At 45.5% G+C, this 17,315-nt stretch overlaps 1 protein-coding gene across 3 annotated transcripts in view; it reads right to left on the bottom strand.

Annotated features, from left to right (window-relative positions):
- Nucleotides 1-17,315, bottom strand: part of PAMR1 (peptidase domain containing associated with muscle regeneration 1) — an 84,442-nt gene that overhangs the window by 18,859 nt on the left and 48,268 nt on the right. For 2 of the 3 annotated variants that reach the window (XM_012649646.1, XM_012649648.1), the window contains exons 4-6: nucleotides 15,831-15,945; nucleotides 12,656-12,873; nucleotides 9,851-9,958 (exon numbers count right to left, since the gene is read on the bottom strand). In XM_012649646.1, coding sequence (XP_012505100.1) covers nucleotides 9,851-9,958; nucleotides 12,656-12,873; nucleotides 15,831-15,945 — 441 coding nt within the window. The remainder of the gene's footprint in view (nucleotides 1-9,850; nucleotides 9,959-12,655; nucleotides 12,874-15,830; nucleotides 15,946-17,315) is intronic. The other variant, XM_012649649.1, reaches the window with a different exon arrangement.

The following is a 17,315-nucleotide window of genomic DNA, read 5'->3' as shown; positions in this document are numbered from 1 at the left end:
CTTCATGAAGCATCTTAAGTTGGATTCTCCTAGAAGCTGCCTGTGAGACAAGGCTTTGAGTGCAAGTAGTCTACACCAGTGGCAATCTTGGAAAGGACTAACAGTGGAGAGGGGGAATAATAAGGGAAGTGACAGGGAGGTTTGTATCACCAAGCAAGTTACCAACAGATGCAACTGAAGCTCAGTGCCATTTTGCAACTCTTCGAGACAGCGTGGAACATGTCTCATTGTTATCCCACCCAAGGAGTAAGGGATATGACTTACTACCTACCAACTGCCATCAATCATAGACATAGAAGGATGCTGGTGTGAACATGGACTGACACCTCTGGTCTGCCACATACAGGAGCCAGTGGAAGCCTCAGGCAGGGTGGAAGGTGCGTGAGGTTGGAAGCCAGTTGGGTTGACACACACAGGAATGGTGTACGCATAATCAATCTGGCTATCTCTTTCATTTCAGGAGAAGGAGAAGGATCTAGTTGTTAGAAACATCTGGTATAAAAAAATTAATATTGCTATAATTTACAAAACTGAAGTGAACAACATTTCCCCAACATCCATTTTTAGATAAGGAGAAGAAAGGAGTAGGGGTTAGCATAAAATAAACAATGTTTGCATCTCCGGATGAACTTGTGTTCACTTTCTTCCCATCTCTACCCCATCTAGTACTCAATTTTTTCTGTTGTTCTTGTTCTGGTCCTAAATTTTTATTTTAATTATACCCTGCTTGCTTTCAGAAATAGTTTGTGGTGATTTACAAAACTATACACGGAAAGTATACATCTCTTTTGTTTTTTGCAAATTTTATGTTAATGAAATATGTATGACAGCCAGATAAATACCTGAGCAAAAAACTAAGTCAGGGTACTATGCTGTCTATTTAATACGAGCTGGTTTCAGAGTTATACGATTATCTGAGCATTTCAGCAAAGAAATAAATCCAAAGTGAACAAAATTCGTTACTGTGTTATCTAGCTTGTGGTAGGGGTGGGGATGGAGAGATGTTAGTTCCAATTCTTAGCATACTCTTGGTATCCACCCATTCTCACTCATCACCAAAATCAAGGAAACAACTTGTGACAGATTTCGGTTCTGTTTGGAAAAGGCATTAACTTTCTCATCAGAGCTTTGTTTGTTCTGGAAACCTGACTTAACACGAGGCCAGTGCTTGACACAACCATCGGATGGCCTTTGCTCTCTTCCTCACTTTTTCCCATTCAGTTTATATTTGAATGCGGTGCCTCTGCACCAAACCAAATATTTTTTTACTCCCAGGAAGGTCTTCACCAGGAATAACGCCAACTGGTGACGTCGTGCCCACTGAAAACTCTTTTTATCCCTTTCCAGCCAATGGAATTCTGCCCCCTGATGTTTTCCAGCCCTCTGTGGGTATCAGTGAGACAGTATCCATGTGAAATTATGCTTGGATTGCACACACTGTTATTTATTCATCCGGCAGCAATTTAGAGGCTGAGGCTTACAATTAGCTATTTGATCTTAATCAGTATTGTCTTTGGCCCCTGGTACACTGTGTCTTTCGGATACCATTTTTCCTGTGTTTGGATGGCCTATTTAATTAGACGGCTAAAATTGCCTATACCTAAGAGACAGGCCAACTTTGAAAATTTTTCAGAAAGTCCTGGTTATTTTATTTCTTGTTCAAAATCAACCTGACACATCCCCATTTGATAGAGCAGATGGGTAACCCACGTGAGGGTGAGAAACTTACCTGTCCTCTACCTACTGAATCTGCCTGGTCATAGTGGTCTTCTTGGGGTTTCTCCAGATCTTAGAAGGTTTCCGAGTGAGCTCTTGGAGATGGGCGATAACTCTAAACTACTGGGGGAAATGTCCTCCAGCAATAGTCATAGTCAACTTTTTAAAATATAAGAAATGTTTGCTATAAAATTGGCTCAAGCTGGGCAACTCTGTTCTGTTTAGCCTTGGGGATGAGGGAACAACCTCGCAGGAAAGGCCCGAGCTGCTGAGCCCACTTGAGTCTCCTAGGTGATCCCACCCAGCGCCTGGCATACAAGAAGCATTTACTAACTCTCATCACCACCATCACCATTACCAAAAGCCTCATGAGAGGAAGTTGTAGCCCAGACCCATACGACATGTGACATTCTTCTCGATACCATTAATTGGGACCGTTGGATGGCTTTGCCAGAAAGAGGAGAAAATGTACTCTGTATAGCCCTGTCTTACTTCACCAGTGCCTGGGACCTAATAGACACTCAAAAATGTTTGGCTGGATGGATCTGTAAAGTGGAAATGATCGAAGTACCTAGCACGCGGGAATGTTGAGACAATTAAATGGACAATGTCACAGACAGCACAGAGCCTGGCTTATATTAAGAAAAGAGAGGGTAATAACTATTGTTGTTTTTAGTACGGGGATACCAACAAGAATGTCTTGTGTTTTGCAAAGAGGAAGCTTTCATCTTTTGAAGCAGGAAGAGGGACAGGCAGTGAATGCCCCACAAGGCAGGAGCCTTTAGGAAAAGTGGGGGCTCTGTAGCCTTTGCAAGGGGCTGGCGTCCATCTCGGGGCCTGTGGTGACAGAGACGCTTGTTTCCATCAGAAGTTAACTCTGCTATGCTCTCACTGTTCTTCTATTCTTTGCACCCTCCTTCCTCTTCCGTCAGTGGGCAGACAGGCCATCACAGTCCTAATGGATGACCTCTTAACCCAAAACCAAAATAAAATCTGCCTCCTGTGTTCAGTCCTGCCTCGATGACCTCAGCTGCCACAGCAAAAGCCAAGAGGGCCTTGGCAAGAGCAGGCAAATGCCAGTGAAGACCCTCGCAAAGCCACTGTGGGTCCGGCCCTTTCCACACTGAGGGGTGCTCCACCCCCTGTTCTCGGAGGCCGTCAGGCTGAAAATCGTTTACGTGGCCTCACCTGTCTTCTCCTTATTTGCCTGGAATGCTGTCCATGCTAAAATAATTGCCAACTAGCAAAATGTTCCCTTTCCAGGACAATCCTCCAGCATAAGACATAGTTATGCTTTGGCCAAGAACCACAGGGCCCCCGGAGCCCACTAGAGTTAATTCCAAGATGTCACTTGGTCTGCGGAGACACAGGCTCACTCAACAAGGATGGATCCAAATGAAAGGAAAACATTCCCCCGAATTTAAAAACAAAAACAAAAAAAACCAAACACATCCCTTATTAACTATGCAAGGGCATAGTTCTACTGTGTTCAGTGACAGATTTTGTTTTTTGGATCTAAATCCAAAGGGGATGGTATCCCTCTGAACACACCCAGAAGGATGTCAGAGATGCATTTCCCTGTTAGGGATGGTGAGGAGATGGAGTCCCAGGGAATGTGTGAGGAGGTAGCAGCCCACTAGCAATGGTCTTCCTGGGGTCCTCCAGGCTCTGGGTTCTCAAGTGCTTGTGGGTAACAGCTATGGATTCCCCAGGTCTCTCTCCATGCAATTACCCCTACATCCCTCACACCCTCCCAAGCCAAATTCCTCCTTCTCTTTTGTTCCCTGTCCCTCTAGCAAAATACAAAAAATGTTACTCTGAAGCCCTAGTCTCCAAAATGACCACCAGGGCACTGACATACAGCCCACACTACCTGTTAAATGAGTGACTATTGAAACCGCATGAGAAAAAGGGAGGCTAACCAGATAGCATGATGCTCTGGGCAACCTGCTTTGGCGTGTTCAAATCTAGTTCCTCCCTGGCATGACTTCATTTATCATTTCTAACAGCCCCCACTCTGGGCCGTCCGGGCTATGAAGCCTCCCCATCCATCATGCCCAATGTGGGTGTCTTTTCCTGGGATCCAGGATTTCTTTATGACCATAACATTGGCCACATCTACCCGTTCTTTTAAACCAGATCTTTCCTGCCTGTGTGCTGGTGCGATGGCAGCAATACTTAGTATCTGGTAATGATTCAGGAAGGTGAGTTTGCAAAGGAAACTCAGAAAGTCTTGGAAGAGTTTTCTTAAACCCTGGGGCCCTGAGAAAGGTTTGTCATAATCGTCTAGTTTGTAGAAACTAGTGTTGTTGCCCTAACCTCTTCTCCAGAGAATGCCCTACTCTCTGCTTACTTTCAAATGGCCACCACATGGAGCCAGAAGCAGTAATGAGAATAATAACTCCTGTTACTCAATCAGTGCCTTGTGTGGGTCATCTCCTTCCATTCCCACAAGCACCCTGAGAGGTACTTGGTGTTATTTTTCTGGACCTTATAAATGGGGAAACTGAGGCTCGCAGGAGTTAAATGACTTGCTCAGGGCCACCTGGCTGGTAAATTGCAGACTCAGGCTCGCAGCAAGGTCTTGGTGACCACAGATTCCAAGCTCTTTATCCAGGGTGTGCCATCTCACAATGGATGCACTTGTTTTCCGTGCATCAAGGATAAGAGAGGTCTTCTTAGAACTGTAAAAAAGGCAGCAAATAATTCCATTTTTAAATGCCTCACCTCAGAGGCCTCAGAATCATTTGCAATCATCTGCCAAGCCCACGGCATCGGATTTCTGTCTCGGATGGGAGAGACGATAGCTACCCACAGGGGGTCTCAGCACATTGTCACTGCATCAGCGTTCAATGTTTCCATGAAAACCCCCGAGTTCCCCAGCCCTTATTCTGCTGACAAATGCGGGTCGCCCCTTTGAAGCTCGAGTATAAAGTGTACCTCTCATCGTGGCCTCTTTTCTTCCCAGGCCTTGGGACGGGCCAGTGGGAAATCTCCTGAGACTCCAAAACCCACATGAATCCAGATTCACCATTTTTCTTTAATTGGTGGAGGCCGGTTTGTTTTGTTCAAAGGCGCATCAGAGCTCGCAGTGTGAGCTTTGTGCCCCAAGATGTGGCCCGTTTCATCGCCCTTCATTAGGATGCAGGGCGAAACCCCAGCATCGTCAACTGGGCCGGAGGAACAAAGGCCACATGGAAATTGGAGCAGGACGATGAATCCCTCGCTCTCCACTTTTTCAAAACAAGATTCCGACCATTTACTCGAGGACTTATTTTGTCATTGTGTTTCATACAAAGAAACAGGAAACTTCAGAGGCAAGAAGGGGCCCCAGTTTCTTACAAGGTGGCCCGAGGAGGCTGGAGGTTGCTGATGGTGTTGGCAGGATGCTCGGCCTCCAGGCTGAGGGGGAGCCACTCCGCTTGTGACAGAGGAGGTCACCCTGCCACAGGGGAAAGTTCTTCCTCCTGGGGAGACAATCTAGGGAAGGGGAGGCCTAGGGTGGCAGCACTTGAAGACAGTCCCATCAGGGACCCTCACGCCTTCTCAACCACTGGAACTTGGCCAAACCTCACTGATTGTTTCTCATCCTTTATCTACAACCCCAAGAAATCTCTGCTCAGACTGATGGAATTCCTTTGACAATAACGCCATTTACAGCTTGACAAAAATAGACCCTAGTTTATGACACTCAGATCCCAATTTTTATTTTAAGGACTAGTGTTTATAAGGAATAGCTCATCTTGTCAATCCGCAAAACCTAAGTGACCCTTTTGGCAATAGCTCTAAAAGTTTAAATATGCGTGCTCTTGGAGCTAGTAGTTCAACATCTAAGTATCTATCTTACAAAAATATCTCCACATGTGAATGAAGAGATATATGTAAGGATATTCATTGCAGTCCTCTACATAGTAGCATAGTACATAATCTTATAAAAGAGTATAAATGATATCAAGTCCGATGCTAAGGGCTTAGACGAATATATGATTATACACTCATCCATACAATGGAATACTCAGCAATCATTTTCCCAAGTGAGATTTACCAAAATGGACTGATTTGGAAAAAAAATTCATAATATGGGCACTGAAAAGAAGTTAAAAATTATGTATATACTTTAATCCACTTTTGTTTAAAACAGGATTTCTCAACTTTGGCACTACTGACATTTGGGCTGGATAACTCTTTGCTGTGGGGGCTGTCCTGTGCATTGTAGGATGTCTAGCAGTGTTCCTGGTCTCTGCACACTAGATGCCAGCAGCACCCCCTTCCTCACCACCACAATTGTGACAACCAGCACTGTTTCCAGACATTGCCAAATATCCCCTGGGGGTGCCATGGAGAACCAAATCACCCCCAGCTGAGAACCACTATAATGACATATAGATCACTTAGGTTTGCATGCCATTGAAACAAGTCTGGAAGGATATACACCAGGTTTCTAACACTGGTTCCGCTGGGAATCAGGATTGGCCAGGGAAAACAATACGCTCATTTTATTTCACACACCTCTGTACTGTTTGATTTTTTGGACAAGCATGTATTTCTGTACTTAAATAGAAAATCTACTTCTGTTCCACCCCACACATAGACATAAACATACGCAAAGAAAATAAAGGGAATAGCTTCTATTAAGAGACAGTCCATCAAGACTCTCTTTGGAAGAGAGATGCAGATGAGCCCTAGCGGGAAAGGGAAGTGCTTTGAGAGGACTTGCTAACGGGACACTCTGGTAGCCAGAGCTTGTCAATCGATCATCGGGGATCTCACCAAGCCACACGGCAAGAACTGTGTCTGAGACACTGTGAACTAGGTTGGAAATATGGAATTCTGGCCTCAGGTTTTGAATTGGATGTGGCCAGGGTCTTGCACCCTCCGCTTCAAATCGTTCATCTGCAAAAAGGACCATCTACTTTTCCACAACAACTTTAAGAGGACAGATCAGTAAAGCAGCACTACGAAGCGGTTTCCCCTTGTCAGATTTGGTACTGTGTAAATAAAAGACAGAATTCTCATTAATATTGGCTTCGGTGCTATTTTTCTAAAAAAACAAGAGCCTAGTCCAACTCGGGTATTTCAGAGTTTAGAGAATCCCAGATGCTTGAGTTTCTTCCTAATTTTGGAAGAATTCTCTGCAAGGAGAATTGTCTAGTTTGTTGGTATCCTTATGAGGAAAACAATAAAGTAAATCTTTTTCCTCTTTTTCGCTTTCCTAGGTAACAGGCTGCTCTGGAAAAAATGGTTAAGGTTTATTCAGAAATTATCAGGTAAACTGCTCCTGACAATTTTTGTGATGTGTCCCCCACTGAGCTAGTTGGAACTCACGCTGAATTTTCTAGAAGCAAAAACAAACCTGGATCTTACAGGAAATATAAAACATTTATTCCCCCCATATTGAGGCCAGTTATCTGCTGCTAATACCTTCACCCATGGCACTAAGGGAATTATGGTTTGTGAACAATATTTTGAAAACCAGCAAAGGAGCATTCTCTTGCCCATCTATGCTGGTGTTTTAAAGTATTTGAGACAGTTTGTGAATCACGTTGCAAATCAGTTCGTAATGATTTATTTTATATTCTTTTTCATTATGTTTTCTTTTATTGCTAGAATAGCAATGCTGAGAAATCCATTTCTGACTCACAAGCTACCTATGGGTATTTTAGACACAACTTTTGAACCAATTTATTGTTCTCCCCGGATGTGACTCAGCTTCTTAAAGGCAGTTTGGCTTATTTGGTTGTTTTACTTCTTTCCAACTTTACCTTTGTTTATCACAGACCTAATATTGTATAGTTAGTTTATCAAGAAATTAAGCCTTTCCTTTTTTTTGTTTCTTCCTCTGAATCTACAGGCTAAAGCTCAGGACTTGCCACTGTCAAGATCGTAGAATCACACTCTATGCGCAAATTCTGCAAACAAGGAGAGAACAGCGTGTCTCCGGTCTGCCTTGCACACAAAACAGCAGGCTCAAATGAGGCAGGGACCACGAGGTAGAACATCCTTTTCTAAGCCTCTGGCACAGCCACCCGCAAGTCAGCTGTGTCAAGCCAGAGCAAGGATGCTTTTAGTAGAACTCGGTGGCACACTCAGGGATGCACTATCGAAATCTTGGCTGCCATCTGCATTGTTTGCAGGGAAATGCTAAGGAAAAATAACTTGAAAAATGTATGGACTTTAGAGAACGCTGTCAGACAAGGTCCTTGTAGAGTTAGAAATGACCATGGCAGACACTGTTGGTGCTCTGCACTCGGGTCCATTTTCACTGTTCGTGTGGGCCCCTCCCCCTCCCCATTCTGTGGTGTTTTCTTCCAATGGCCTGTACCTGTGACTCTCTTTCAGAGCACTGCTCAGGGGCTGCTGCAACCACATTGCCCACAGGCACAGAAAGCCAGGCAGGCCCAGGGCTTATATCCTCATACTCCACCAGGGCAGCCCTTAGCCTGTGACATATTGCTGCAGGGATAAGAAAGGCCAGCTCCCTTGCCTTAAAGCCAGGGCAAACTCTGAGATGTCATTTGTATGCCAGATCTCACTGCTTCACGCTGACACTGGTATTTTGTCTGAAATCACCCCCTTGCTTGGACCCCCTCCCTTGCCAGGCTGGCTTCTCCATGCCCTTATGAGCTTCTCACTTACACACACACACCCTCATCTCAGGATCTGCTGTGGGGAACCCTGCCTAGGACACTATCTGTCCTTTGTTCTCCCCCAAAGTTTGATTCTTCTTGTTCTTCTGCACATCTCATTCCATGCTGATAGCTGGAGTTGGTTTTGGGTCTCGACTTTCTGTTAGGACACATGTCGTACATAGGTTCTTATTACCTGTACCCTTGATAAATGATTTCAGGTCATAGTATTTAAGTCCCTCTTTGCCAATGGCACAGTCCTTGGCACTGTACAACTAGACTGGACAGTCCTTGTGCCACCATATGCAGTGGTCTGCATGTACTCTTCCCAAGGACAAAGGATTTGCCCTGTCAGATACATGCTTAGACTTAGCAGGTTCTAGTTTATCTTCTTAGGCAGGAGTCTGAAGATAACATCAAAGAGTCATGTTCTGCCTTTTCAAGAACATGAATTAAACGTTCCTGCCTGCTTTGGAGTGGGTCATTTATTTGAGTTGGTTTCCCCTTGTTTCCACTGTTTGGTTGACCCTAGGTTACTGCGGGCTATTATTGTTCTGTTTATGACTCCTGTGTGCAAGAACTGGAGAACTGGGGGGATTCAGTGGGATAGACAGGATACAGCTCAGGCAGGAAGTTTGAGGAAGGGAGACATGAGTGGTTAGAGCAAAAGGAGAGCGTCCTAGAGACAGAGAGCCGTGGAATCGCATGGCTGGAAGGATTTCTTTCTGCTATGACTCCTTGATTTTGTCCCACCTCCAGCAAAAGAAGTACGGAGTTAGTCTCACCAGGGCAGGATAAGCTCCTTCAGAGAAGGGCAGGGTATCCTTTTTTACTGCATTTGCACAGAACCCACTACTCCCTCAATAAATGTTGATTGGTTCGTCTGTGACTCTCCTAAACTTGTCTTCTATTTATAGGATGATCATGTAATTTGTCATCCAATTCAGGACACTTTGAACATAAAAGAGGCTGCTATTAATAATTATACCCAGACCAAATGCATAGACTGAGACTCTCCCTGGGAAACTGGGGGTCATGGTCACCCTACATTTTCCCCACCCTCATTGCAGGGCTTTAAAATGCAATAACACACTGGAGTCTATGAATGGCGCCCTGGAGCGTACTCTATAATCCAGATCTTAGGATGGACAGGGAGTCAGATTCTGAGCCACAGGAGAGTTTACCACGTGGCTTTCTACTATTCACCTATTCTTGGTGTCTTTGAGCTCTGAATATTATTCAAGGCCACTGAGTATTTCCGAGAGGTATTTGCAGCAGGTGAGGGCTATTAATAGAAATGTCAATGGGCAAACCTGGGTAGCTCCAAACAACCTGACTCAGCAGCAGCCCTGCCCTTCTGGAACCACTCAATGGGGCTGTCCACACTACGTGCCATCTTGGACAGACCATCCTAGATGCCAAGAAGCAATAGGCCCTGCAAGCTCCCAAAGCCGTCTCCACACCAGCCCCACGTGACACCTTAACTCGCCGTTGGGAGGCATACTCACGATTCTCACACTGCTGCCCAGTATAGCCTGCCAGGCAGGCACACCTGTAAGATCCAGTTTTGTCAAGGAGGCAAGTGCCGTCGTGGAAACAAGGGGATGAGGAGCACGCTGCAAGAGAAAAGGCATCCGTCAGGCCACTGTGCAACGAGTCAATGTCTTCAAGCCTGCCATCTTGGCCAAAGTCTTCCACTTATCTATCAAAGTCTTCTTGTAATGTGTTTATTCCTTTTACTGAATTCATGATACTATTATTTGAGGATGCCTAAAACAAGTGCTCATTAAATGTCAAATATTGCTGATATGTGACATTCTCAAAGGCTCCAGAAGTATGCTGGAGACCACTGTAGTCTGCAAAGCATAAAGCAAACACACACGGGAACACTATGCTGCTGAAAGCAGAACCATGCTTGTATCTCCCCCATAGGGTCTGGACAGCTGAAGACCATCTTCTTTCATAAAACCTCAGTATCCCGGGTACCGGGGAAAAGCGACATGAAGATGATGGGACACTGTTCAAGGCGTACTCAAGAATTTCCAAACTTATATTCTGTAAACATTAGTCCCTTGAGATGTTGATATGTTCAACCAAATAGGGGCTGGGCCGAATATGCTGGGGACATGCTGCTGGCATTCAATGGTAATTAACCAGACTTCTTTACTGCAGAACTTCTCAGTTCAATGCCCTAATATTCTCTGTGAATATCTAAGAATGTGCATAATAGTCAGCCTTCCCCAAGCTTGTCTGACCTCAAAATCTGCATTTTATGGAGAGTTTTGGGGACTATTTTTCTACAGAAAAGACTGGGAAACACTGGTCTGTGTGTTGTCCATTAATCCTGCATTCATTTATCACAACATAGAACTATATCCCTTGGGCCAGGCTTGGTGGCTCACACCTGTAATCTCAGCACTTTGGGAGGCTGAGGTGGGAGGACTGCTTGAAGCCAGGAGTTCGAGACCAGCCTGGGCCACATAGCAAGACCCTGACTCTACAAAATGGAAGGACGGAAGGAAGGAAAAAGAAAGAAAGAAAAAGAGAGAGAGAAAGAAAGAAAGAAAGAAAGAAAAGAAAAGAAAGAAAGAAGAGAAGAGAAGAGAAGAGAAGAGAAAAGAGAGAAAATAGATACCCCTTGGCTCAGTTCAACAAATCGGTATTGAGTGCTTGCTCTGTGGAAGGTACTGGAGAAATACAAAGATGAACAGGACATCCTACTTACCATATTAAAGGTATTTCAAGAAAGGCATACAAGGACTATAACCTGAAGCATAATACAGTTAGTGTTTTATGAAGAAAGAATAGAAAATGCTACAAGATGTTCAAAAAAGGGCAAAGTCACAGCTCGTGGGAGCAAGAGAAGAGATTCAGCAGAGGAGGAAGAATGCAATATGTACCCTGAAGGATGGGTTTTGATGTGCATGTTTGAAACAGGTGACTTTAGCCGGAGGAAATAACTTGAGTACAAGCAGACAGGCAAAGGAGTTTGAGGAGGGAGAAGCAGTGCCGTCTGACTGCACTGCCAAAACACAGGCCAGTCTCCCCAAACTTCTGCAGGGGAGGTTGAGGAATCCATTTCAGAGAAACTCTCCTGACCCTCCTTCATTCCCAGAGTCACAAGCTGGCCAGTTATCTCTGTCCCAGGCTGGCTTCCCTGAAAGCCGGCTCTTGCTGACGGCCCTAAGTCCCCACAGATGCACCTCCCGTGGGACCCTGCTCAGCCTAAGCCAAGAGAGGAGGATTCAGCCATAGGCTGAGCACACCAGGCCACCCCCAGGCCCCGCACAGCCCCATAGGGCACGGCATGGGCGGGGGCAGGCATGCGGACTGTCCCCGTGCTGAGAGCTCCTTTGGGCACTTTCTTCGGGGGGGGGCTGTTGTTGGCCGGGTTTTTCCGTTTTTGTTGATTGACGGGGTTGGAGGGGTTTGTTTTTCCGGCCCCCCCTTCTTTTCTTGGGCTTTTCTTTTCTTCCTTTTTCCAGGCTTTATTGTTCGGATTGCCTTTTTAGGTTTTTTATATACAGTATTTTTAAAAATTGAACTTAAAGCCTGAGTTTATTTTGTAAAACCTGACTTGATCCAAACTCAGAACAATGAGAGTGGGGTGATTCCTTAGGATTGAGCATTTTGGTCATTTTGGTCAAATCCTGCTTCCTAATATGAATAGAGAAGGAGTTACAGTCAGGCTTGGAGTTATTCATCAAGTAAATGACATTTGCCATTGTAGTTTAAGATTTTAATATCTATGGCAATACAGATGGCAAATGGAGGGGTTGGGCAGCTGTTGAGTGCTTACTGTGTACCAGACTATGCTAAGCACTTCATTTGTTCTGTCTCCCAGAGCCGCATTAATGGAGCAGGACATGTTGCTATACCCTTATCACTGATAAGGAGACTTAGGCCCAGAGAGGTAAAAAACCTTACCCAAGGTCACACAGCTTGATCTGACAGGCCAGGGATCCAAAGCCAATGCTCTTAACTATGAGAGGCCCCCTCGTGGGAACTCTACAGCCAAACTGCTTGGGTACAAATCTCCGGTTCTGTGTGACCTGGGACAGATTCTCCAGCCTCTCTGTGCTCCAGCCAACTCATCTGTATAAGAGAGATAATGATTCCAAGTTGTGATTATAGGTGAGATTTTCTGAGATCTCCTTGCCATTTCTCCCTTTTTCCTCAGTGTGTAGGGTTCTTCCACGGACCTGACATGCTAGGTTTTAACACGGCCGAGCAGGGAGAAGGCAGGTACACAGAAAGGGGACATTGGTCCGAAGCAAGTCGTAAAGTGCTACATCTATCTCCGTGGTCTTTACCTGTGATCTCCTCAAAAATGGCATGGAAGCCGTCGAAATTCTTGGAGCCATCGGAATGGAAGAGGACATGGAGTGAGGAGCCGGTGCTCTGGATGGGAGCTGGCCGCTCGTTGCCACAGACACGCTTGATGATCTGGCCATCGCTGTTGTCCCCGTCACGCACCTCCACGTAGTCATACTGGCACATGTAGTCAAACTCCAGGCTCAACATGACAAACCTGCGGGTAGAGAGGGGACAGAAGGAAACATGCCCTGGGCATGTTCGAGGCCAGGTGATGGACAGGTCTTGGGAACAGATGGTACCATCAGCCTGTTCCGATGGGAAAGTGGTCCTAGAGCACTGGAGGTTGGATGAGTTTGTGTAAGAGAGGAATAGAGCAGTATTACGTGTACACCGCTTGCATGTGTGTGCACACGCGCACATGCCTGGGTGCAGGGAGGTGCCCTGCTCCGTGTAGACAATCTTTGCATGTTCTATCCCTCTTCCAGGGGCACTTTTCCTCCCAGTCTGCACGGCTTAACTTTAATTGGCCCTTTTTCAAGGGGGTTTTGTTCCTTCTTTTTTTTAAGGGGGTCCCTTTTTTTTCTTATTATTTTGGGCCCAATTTTTATTTTCTTGTTTTCTTTGTTTTTTTTTTTCCTGTCTGCTCCATTAGCCTGCAAGTTCCTTAAGGGCAGGGAGGAGCATCTGTCTTGTTCTGCCACTGTCTTCACAGCACCCGGCACAGTGCCTTGCACACAGAGATGCTAACCAAATATTGCTGGCTGGGTGATGGAATGGATATGACATTGTAATTTTATAGTCGGGGAATGGAAAAAACTCATGTTGTTTTGCAAGACTAAGCAAAGGAAACAAAGCTCTGCACACTCTGCACCCACATTGGTGGCTGGCTCTGTGCCAGACACTGTCCTAGGTGCCATCAGCATAGCGGTGCCCCAGCTACCAACCAGACACAGTGCCTGCCCTCATGGAGATGAACTCTGGTTTAGAAGACAGATGATAATCAAGGAGTCCAAAAACCAAGGTGATTTCAGAAAGTGCTCAGTGCTATGAATAAAACAAATCAAGTAAGAACACAAAGAGTGACTGGGGTACGTTTCTGACATGAAGTAGTCAAGGAAGAACTCTCTGAGGATGTAATATCAGGGCAGAGATTCAGAGACTCGAATGGTACCAGGAAGCCAGCTATGGGAAGGTTCTGGGGCAAGGGAGTCTGCACATGCAAAGGCCCTGTGGCAGTCATGAGCGTGGCATGTTTGAGGAAAGAAAGCCAGGGACACTGCAAGGTAAAAGGGTAGTGATATGAACCAAGGCCAGCAAGGGAAGCCCACGATAAATTCTGCGTGGTAGGGAATTCAGATTTTATTCCAAGCCCAACAGGAAGCCACCAGCAGTTTTCAACAAGAGAACGATGATTAGATGTAGGATTTCAAAGGCTCGCTCTAGCCACTCTGCGGAGAGAGGACGGCAGAGCTGGCAAGAGCAGTCACAGGGAAGCCGGTGAGGAAGCCATGACACAATCCCCGCGGAAGATGGTGGTGATTCGAAGTATTAACAGAATGGTGGCAGTGGGGACAGAGAGACGTGGATGGACGCCAGATCATTTTACAGGTAAGGAAATGGATTTTGTGGTGGCCTGGCAGTGGTAGGTGACGCAGAGGGGACACCAGGGATGACAGTTAAGCTTCTGGGCTGAACATGGTGCATCTGCGTCCTAGTGTTTCCATCATTATTGTCACTATCCTGGCCAGGAGGTCCAGGTTTAACTAGATGGAAAGAAATTCACCATATTTCTACAGCTCCCTAGGGCCCTTTCCTGGCAGCTAATATGCTTCTCAGTCCTCCACTGTGTTGGTATTTTGGGATTTCCTTTTGTGTCCTGGATCTTGGAGAAGTTCTTCAGAGGCCCTGAGGGGACCATTTTTCTTGGTCCCGTAGCCGCTGAAACGTTCACATGCAGCACTTAACACCCGTCTTTCTCATCCCTGGCAGACCCGGCCGTGAGCCCGTTAGGCAGAACAGTGTAGCCCCTCACGTGCCCCCAGAGCCGGCCTTCCTCTAAGAAAGCCCAGTTGATGAGACTCACTCCCAACCTCAGGTCCTGGGGACACCAGCTACCAAGTGCCAGTTTTGAAGAGCAGGATTGGGAAGGGGATCTGTTTCACCGGGTCCTTTTAATTCAGGGTCCTGCGTTGCCCCTCTTGGAGGACAGAGAGCCATTCAAGGAGCCAGCTGGCATGTGGCAACCTCTGGGCCCTCTGATCTACCCAGAAAATACTTATTGAAAGCTTGTGCCCTAAAGGATCAGGGGTTTTAATCCCCTCCCCCGCCACCACTGGTTTCAAAGGGAAGAGCTAAGTGGACAATGACCCTAGAAATCCTAGGGGTGGGTGGAAAAAGGGAGGAGTCTGCCAGGGGAGAGAGAGGATGCGCTGGAGTCAGAAAGCAGTTCTTTCAACGTTCCTTCATGCAGCGAGTGTTTATCGAGCACCTCTAACGAGCCACGAACTGCTCCAGGCACTAGGACGCAGCAATGAACAGTTCCTACAAAACAGGGCTCCCCTGTAGCATTTATCAATAGTTACGGTAAAGCAGGGTCTGTACCCTGGACTACGGCATAAATTACACATTTGTGAGGATCTCAAAGCTCCCTAAGAAGAAATGGCTTATCGTCCACACAGGTGGGAGAAGTGGTTTACTTGTTGTAGGGTGTTTGCTATTTTCTGAGAACAGCAATTAAAGGAGCTGTGACAAGCATAAACTGCAATCTGAGTATAAATGCCTGGAAAGTGAGACCTGTGCCTTTTATTTCTTCACATCCCTTCCATAGGACCCAGCCCAGCATGGGGTAGTAGGAAGCCTTCTTAAAGATTTGTGGATGGCTAGATTGCTCTCAGCATTTTGCTGTCAGTACGTTGGTGTTATCTTTGGGTAAAACCATTTGAGCCCTACAGTTCTAGAGCAGTGAATGACAGGTATTTAGTTGACTACAGTTTTAGCCAGGCTTTATCCCACAGAATCCCTGAGAGGTAAAGAGAATAGCTCCAATATACATTTTCTGCTTTTAAGAATAAAGAGCTGATGGTTGGCCTGTGGTCACGGGATCCAGGGCCCTCCACCCCATTACTGTTTCCTACAACCTCAGACTCCTTAATTCCAGCCCTAGCCCCTTACCTTAACTGGATGATAAACCCAGGTTTGGCATGAATGGTCCATTCACAGTGAGCATTTAGCGGGTAGCTCTCCAACAAAATCTGACCCTTTGGGGCTCGCAGAACCTGGCCACATCCTAAGAAGAAAAGAAAAGATTGGGACGCGAAAATTGAGGTCAACAGGAAAGAGGTGGGAGAAGGTCCACACTTCTGAAAACAGAATGAATAAAGGAAAGGAAGAAGGAAATTGATATATCTCAAGCAGCTGGCAATGTGCTAGGCAATTTGCATAAAGTAATTCATTTAATCCACCCAACAGCTTGGGAAGGGAAGTGGTATCATCCCAATTTTCCAGCTGGGAAAACAGATAATCGGAAAGTTAAAATAAATAACTGCTCTAGCTACGAAGTGACAGAGCAGAGACTCGAGCCTAACTGGGTCCCTATGTAAAGTTAAAGCCACTCTCCAGGCCTCCAATTGCCAGCCTGCTGCCCCCACCTTAAAAGGCTCAGAAAGTAGACCCTCCCTTCATCTCTACTCTCCCCGCATCCACGGCCAATCAGAAAATCAATGTTAATTTACTCTGTGAGCAATCAATCATTTAATAAATTCATCTTTAATGTATGACATTGGAAGGGAGAGATTATCTTCAACCAGTTGGACTGGATTGATGGTTTTCCATCTTTTTCTTGCCCCTAACCCCTTTTATTCAAACAAACTCTTATCAAGACCACCAATAAAGAAAAACAGGAATCAAAGAAGGGCTCCCAGCTGAAGCAGAAGCAGGAGCCAAAACCCTCTACCCCCCACTCTCACCTGGTCTGGTTCCAGGTGAGATTCCTTAGGAATCCCTAAGGTTTGAAAACCACTGGGCTGAGTAGTCTTTAACTGTATCATATTTTCTAGTGTTAAGATAAGCACAGGCATGGAAGATGCACCAAATTTTTGTACCCAAGAGTTTGAAGAAAATGTCTTAAAGTGGTTTTAAGAAGAAATTATTTGGGTCATGAAATAAATGATATTCTCTAACTGGGGTTGGCAAACTATGATCCATGGGCCAAATTCAGCCCACTGAGTGTTTTCGTAAATAAAGTTTTATTGGAACATAACCACACCCATTCCTTTATGTATTGTCTATGGCTGCTTTTTCACTATCATGGCAGAGTTGAGCGGTTGTGGCAAGAGACCGTAGGGCTTGCAAAAATGAAAATATTTACTATCTAGCCATTTTCAAAAAAAATTATCTACCCCAGTTCTATACAAAAATCCAGATTAACATCACAAATTCTGAGTATGCAGTTATGTTCAATAACCACCCCACCCCCCCAAATACAGCTCCATGGCAAATGACAGTAGTAATATTTCTTTCTTTCTTTCATTCTTTCTTTCTTTCTTTCTTTTTTTAAGATCTTTTTTTAAGGTCTTGCTCTGTTGCCCAGGCTGGAGTGCAGTGGTGCAACACTTCTGAAGTTCAAGGCTCACTACAGCCTTGAACTCCTGGGCTCAA

This window comes from Propithecus coquereli, unplaced genomic scaffold (assembly GCF_000956105.1).
Source record: "Propithecus coquereli isolate 6110/MARCELLA unplaced genomic scaffold, Pcoq_1.0 Scaffold30, whole genome shotgun sequence".
In the NCBI taxonomy this organism is placed as follows: Eukaryota; Metazoa; Chordata; class Mammalia; order Primates; family Indriidae; genus Propithecus; species Propithecus coquereli.
Note: the sequence above shows the minus strand (reverse complement) of the source record. Positions and strands in the feature narration are given on the sequence as shown.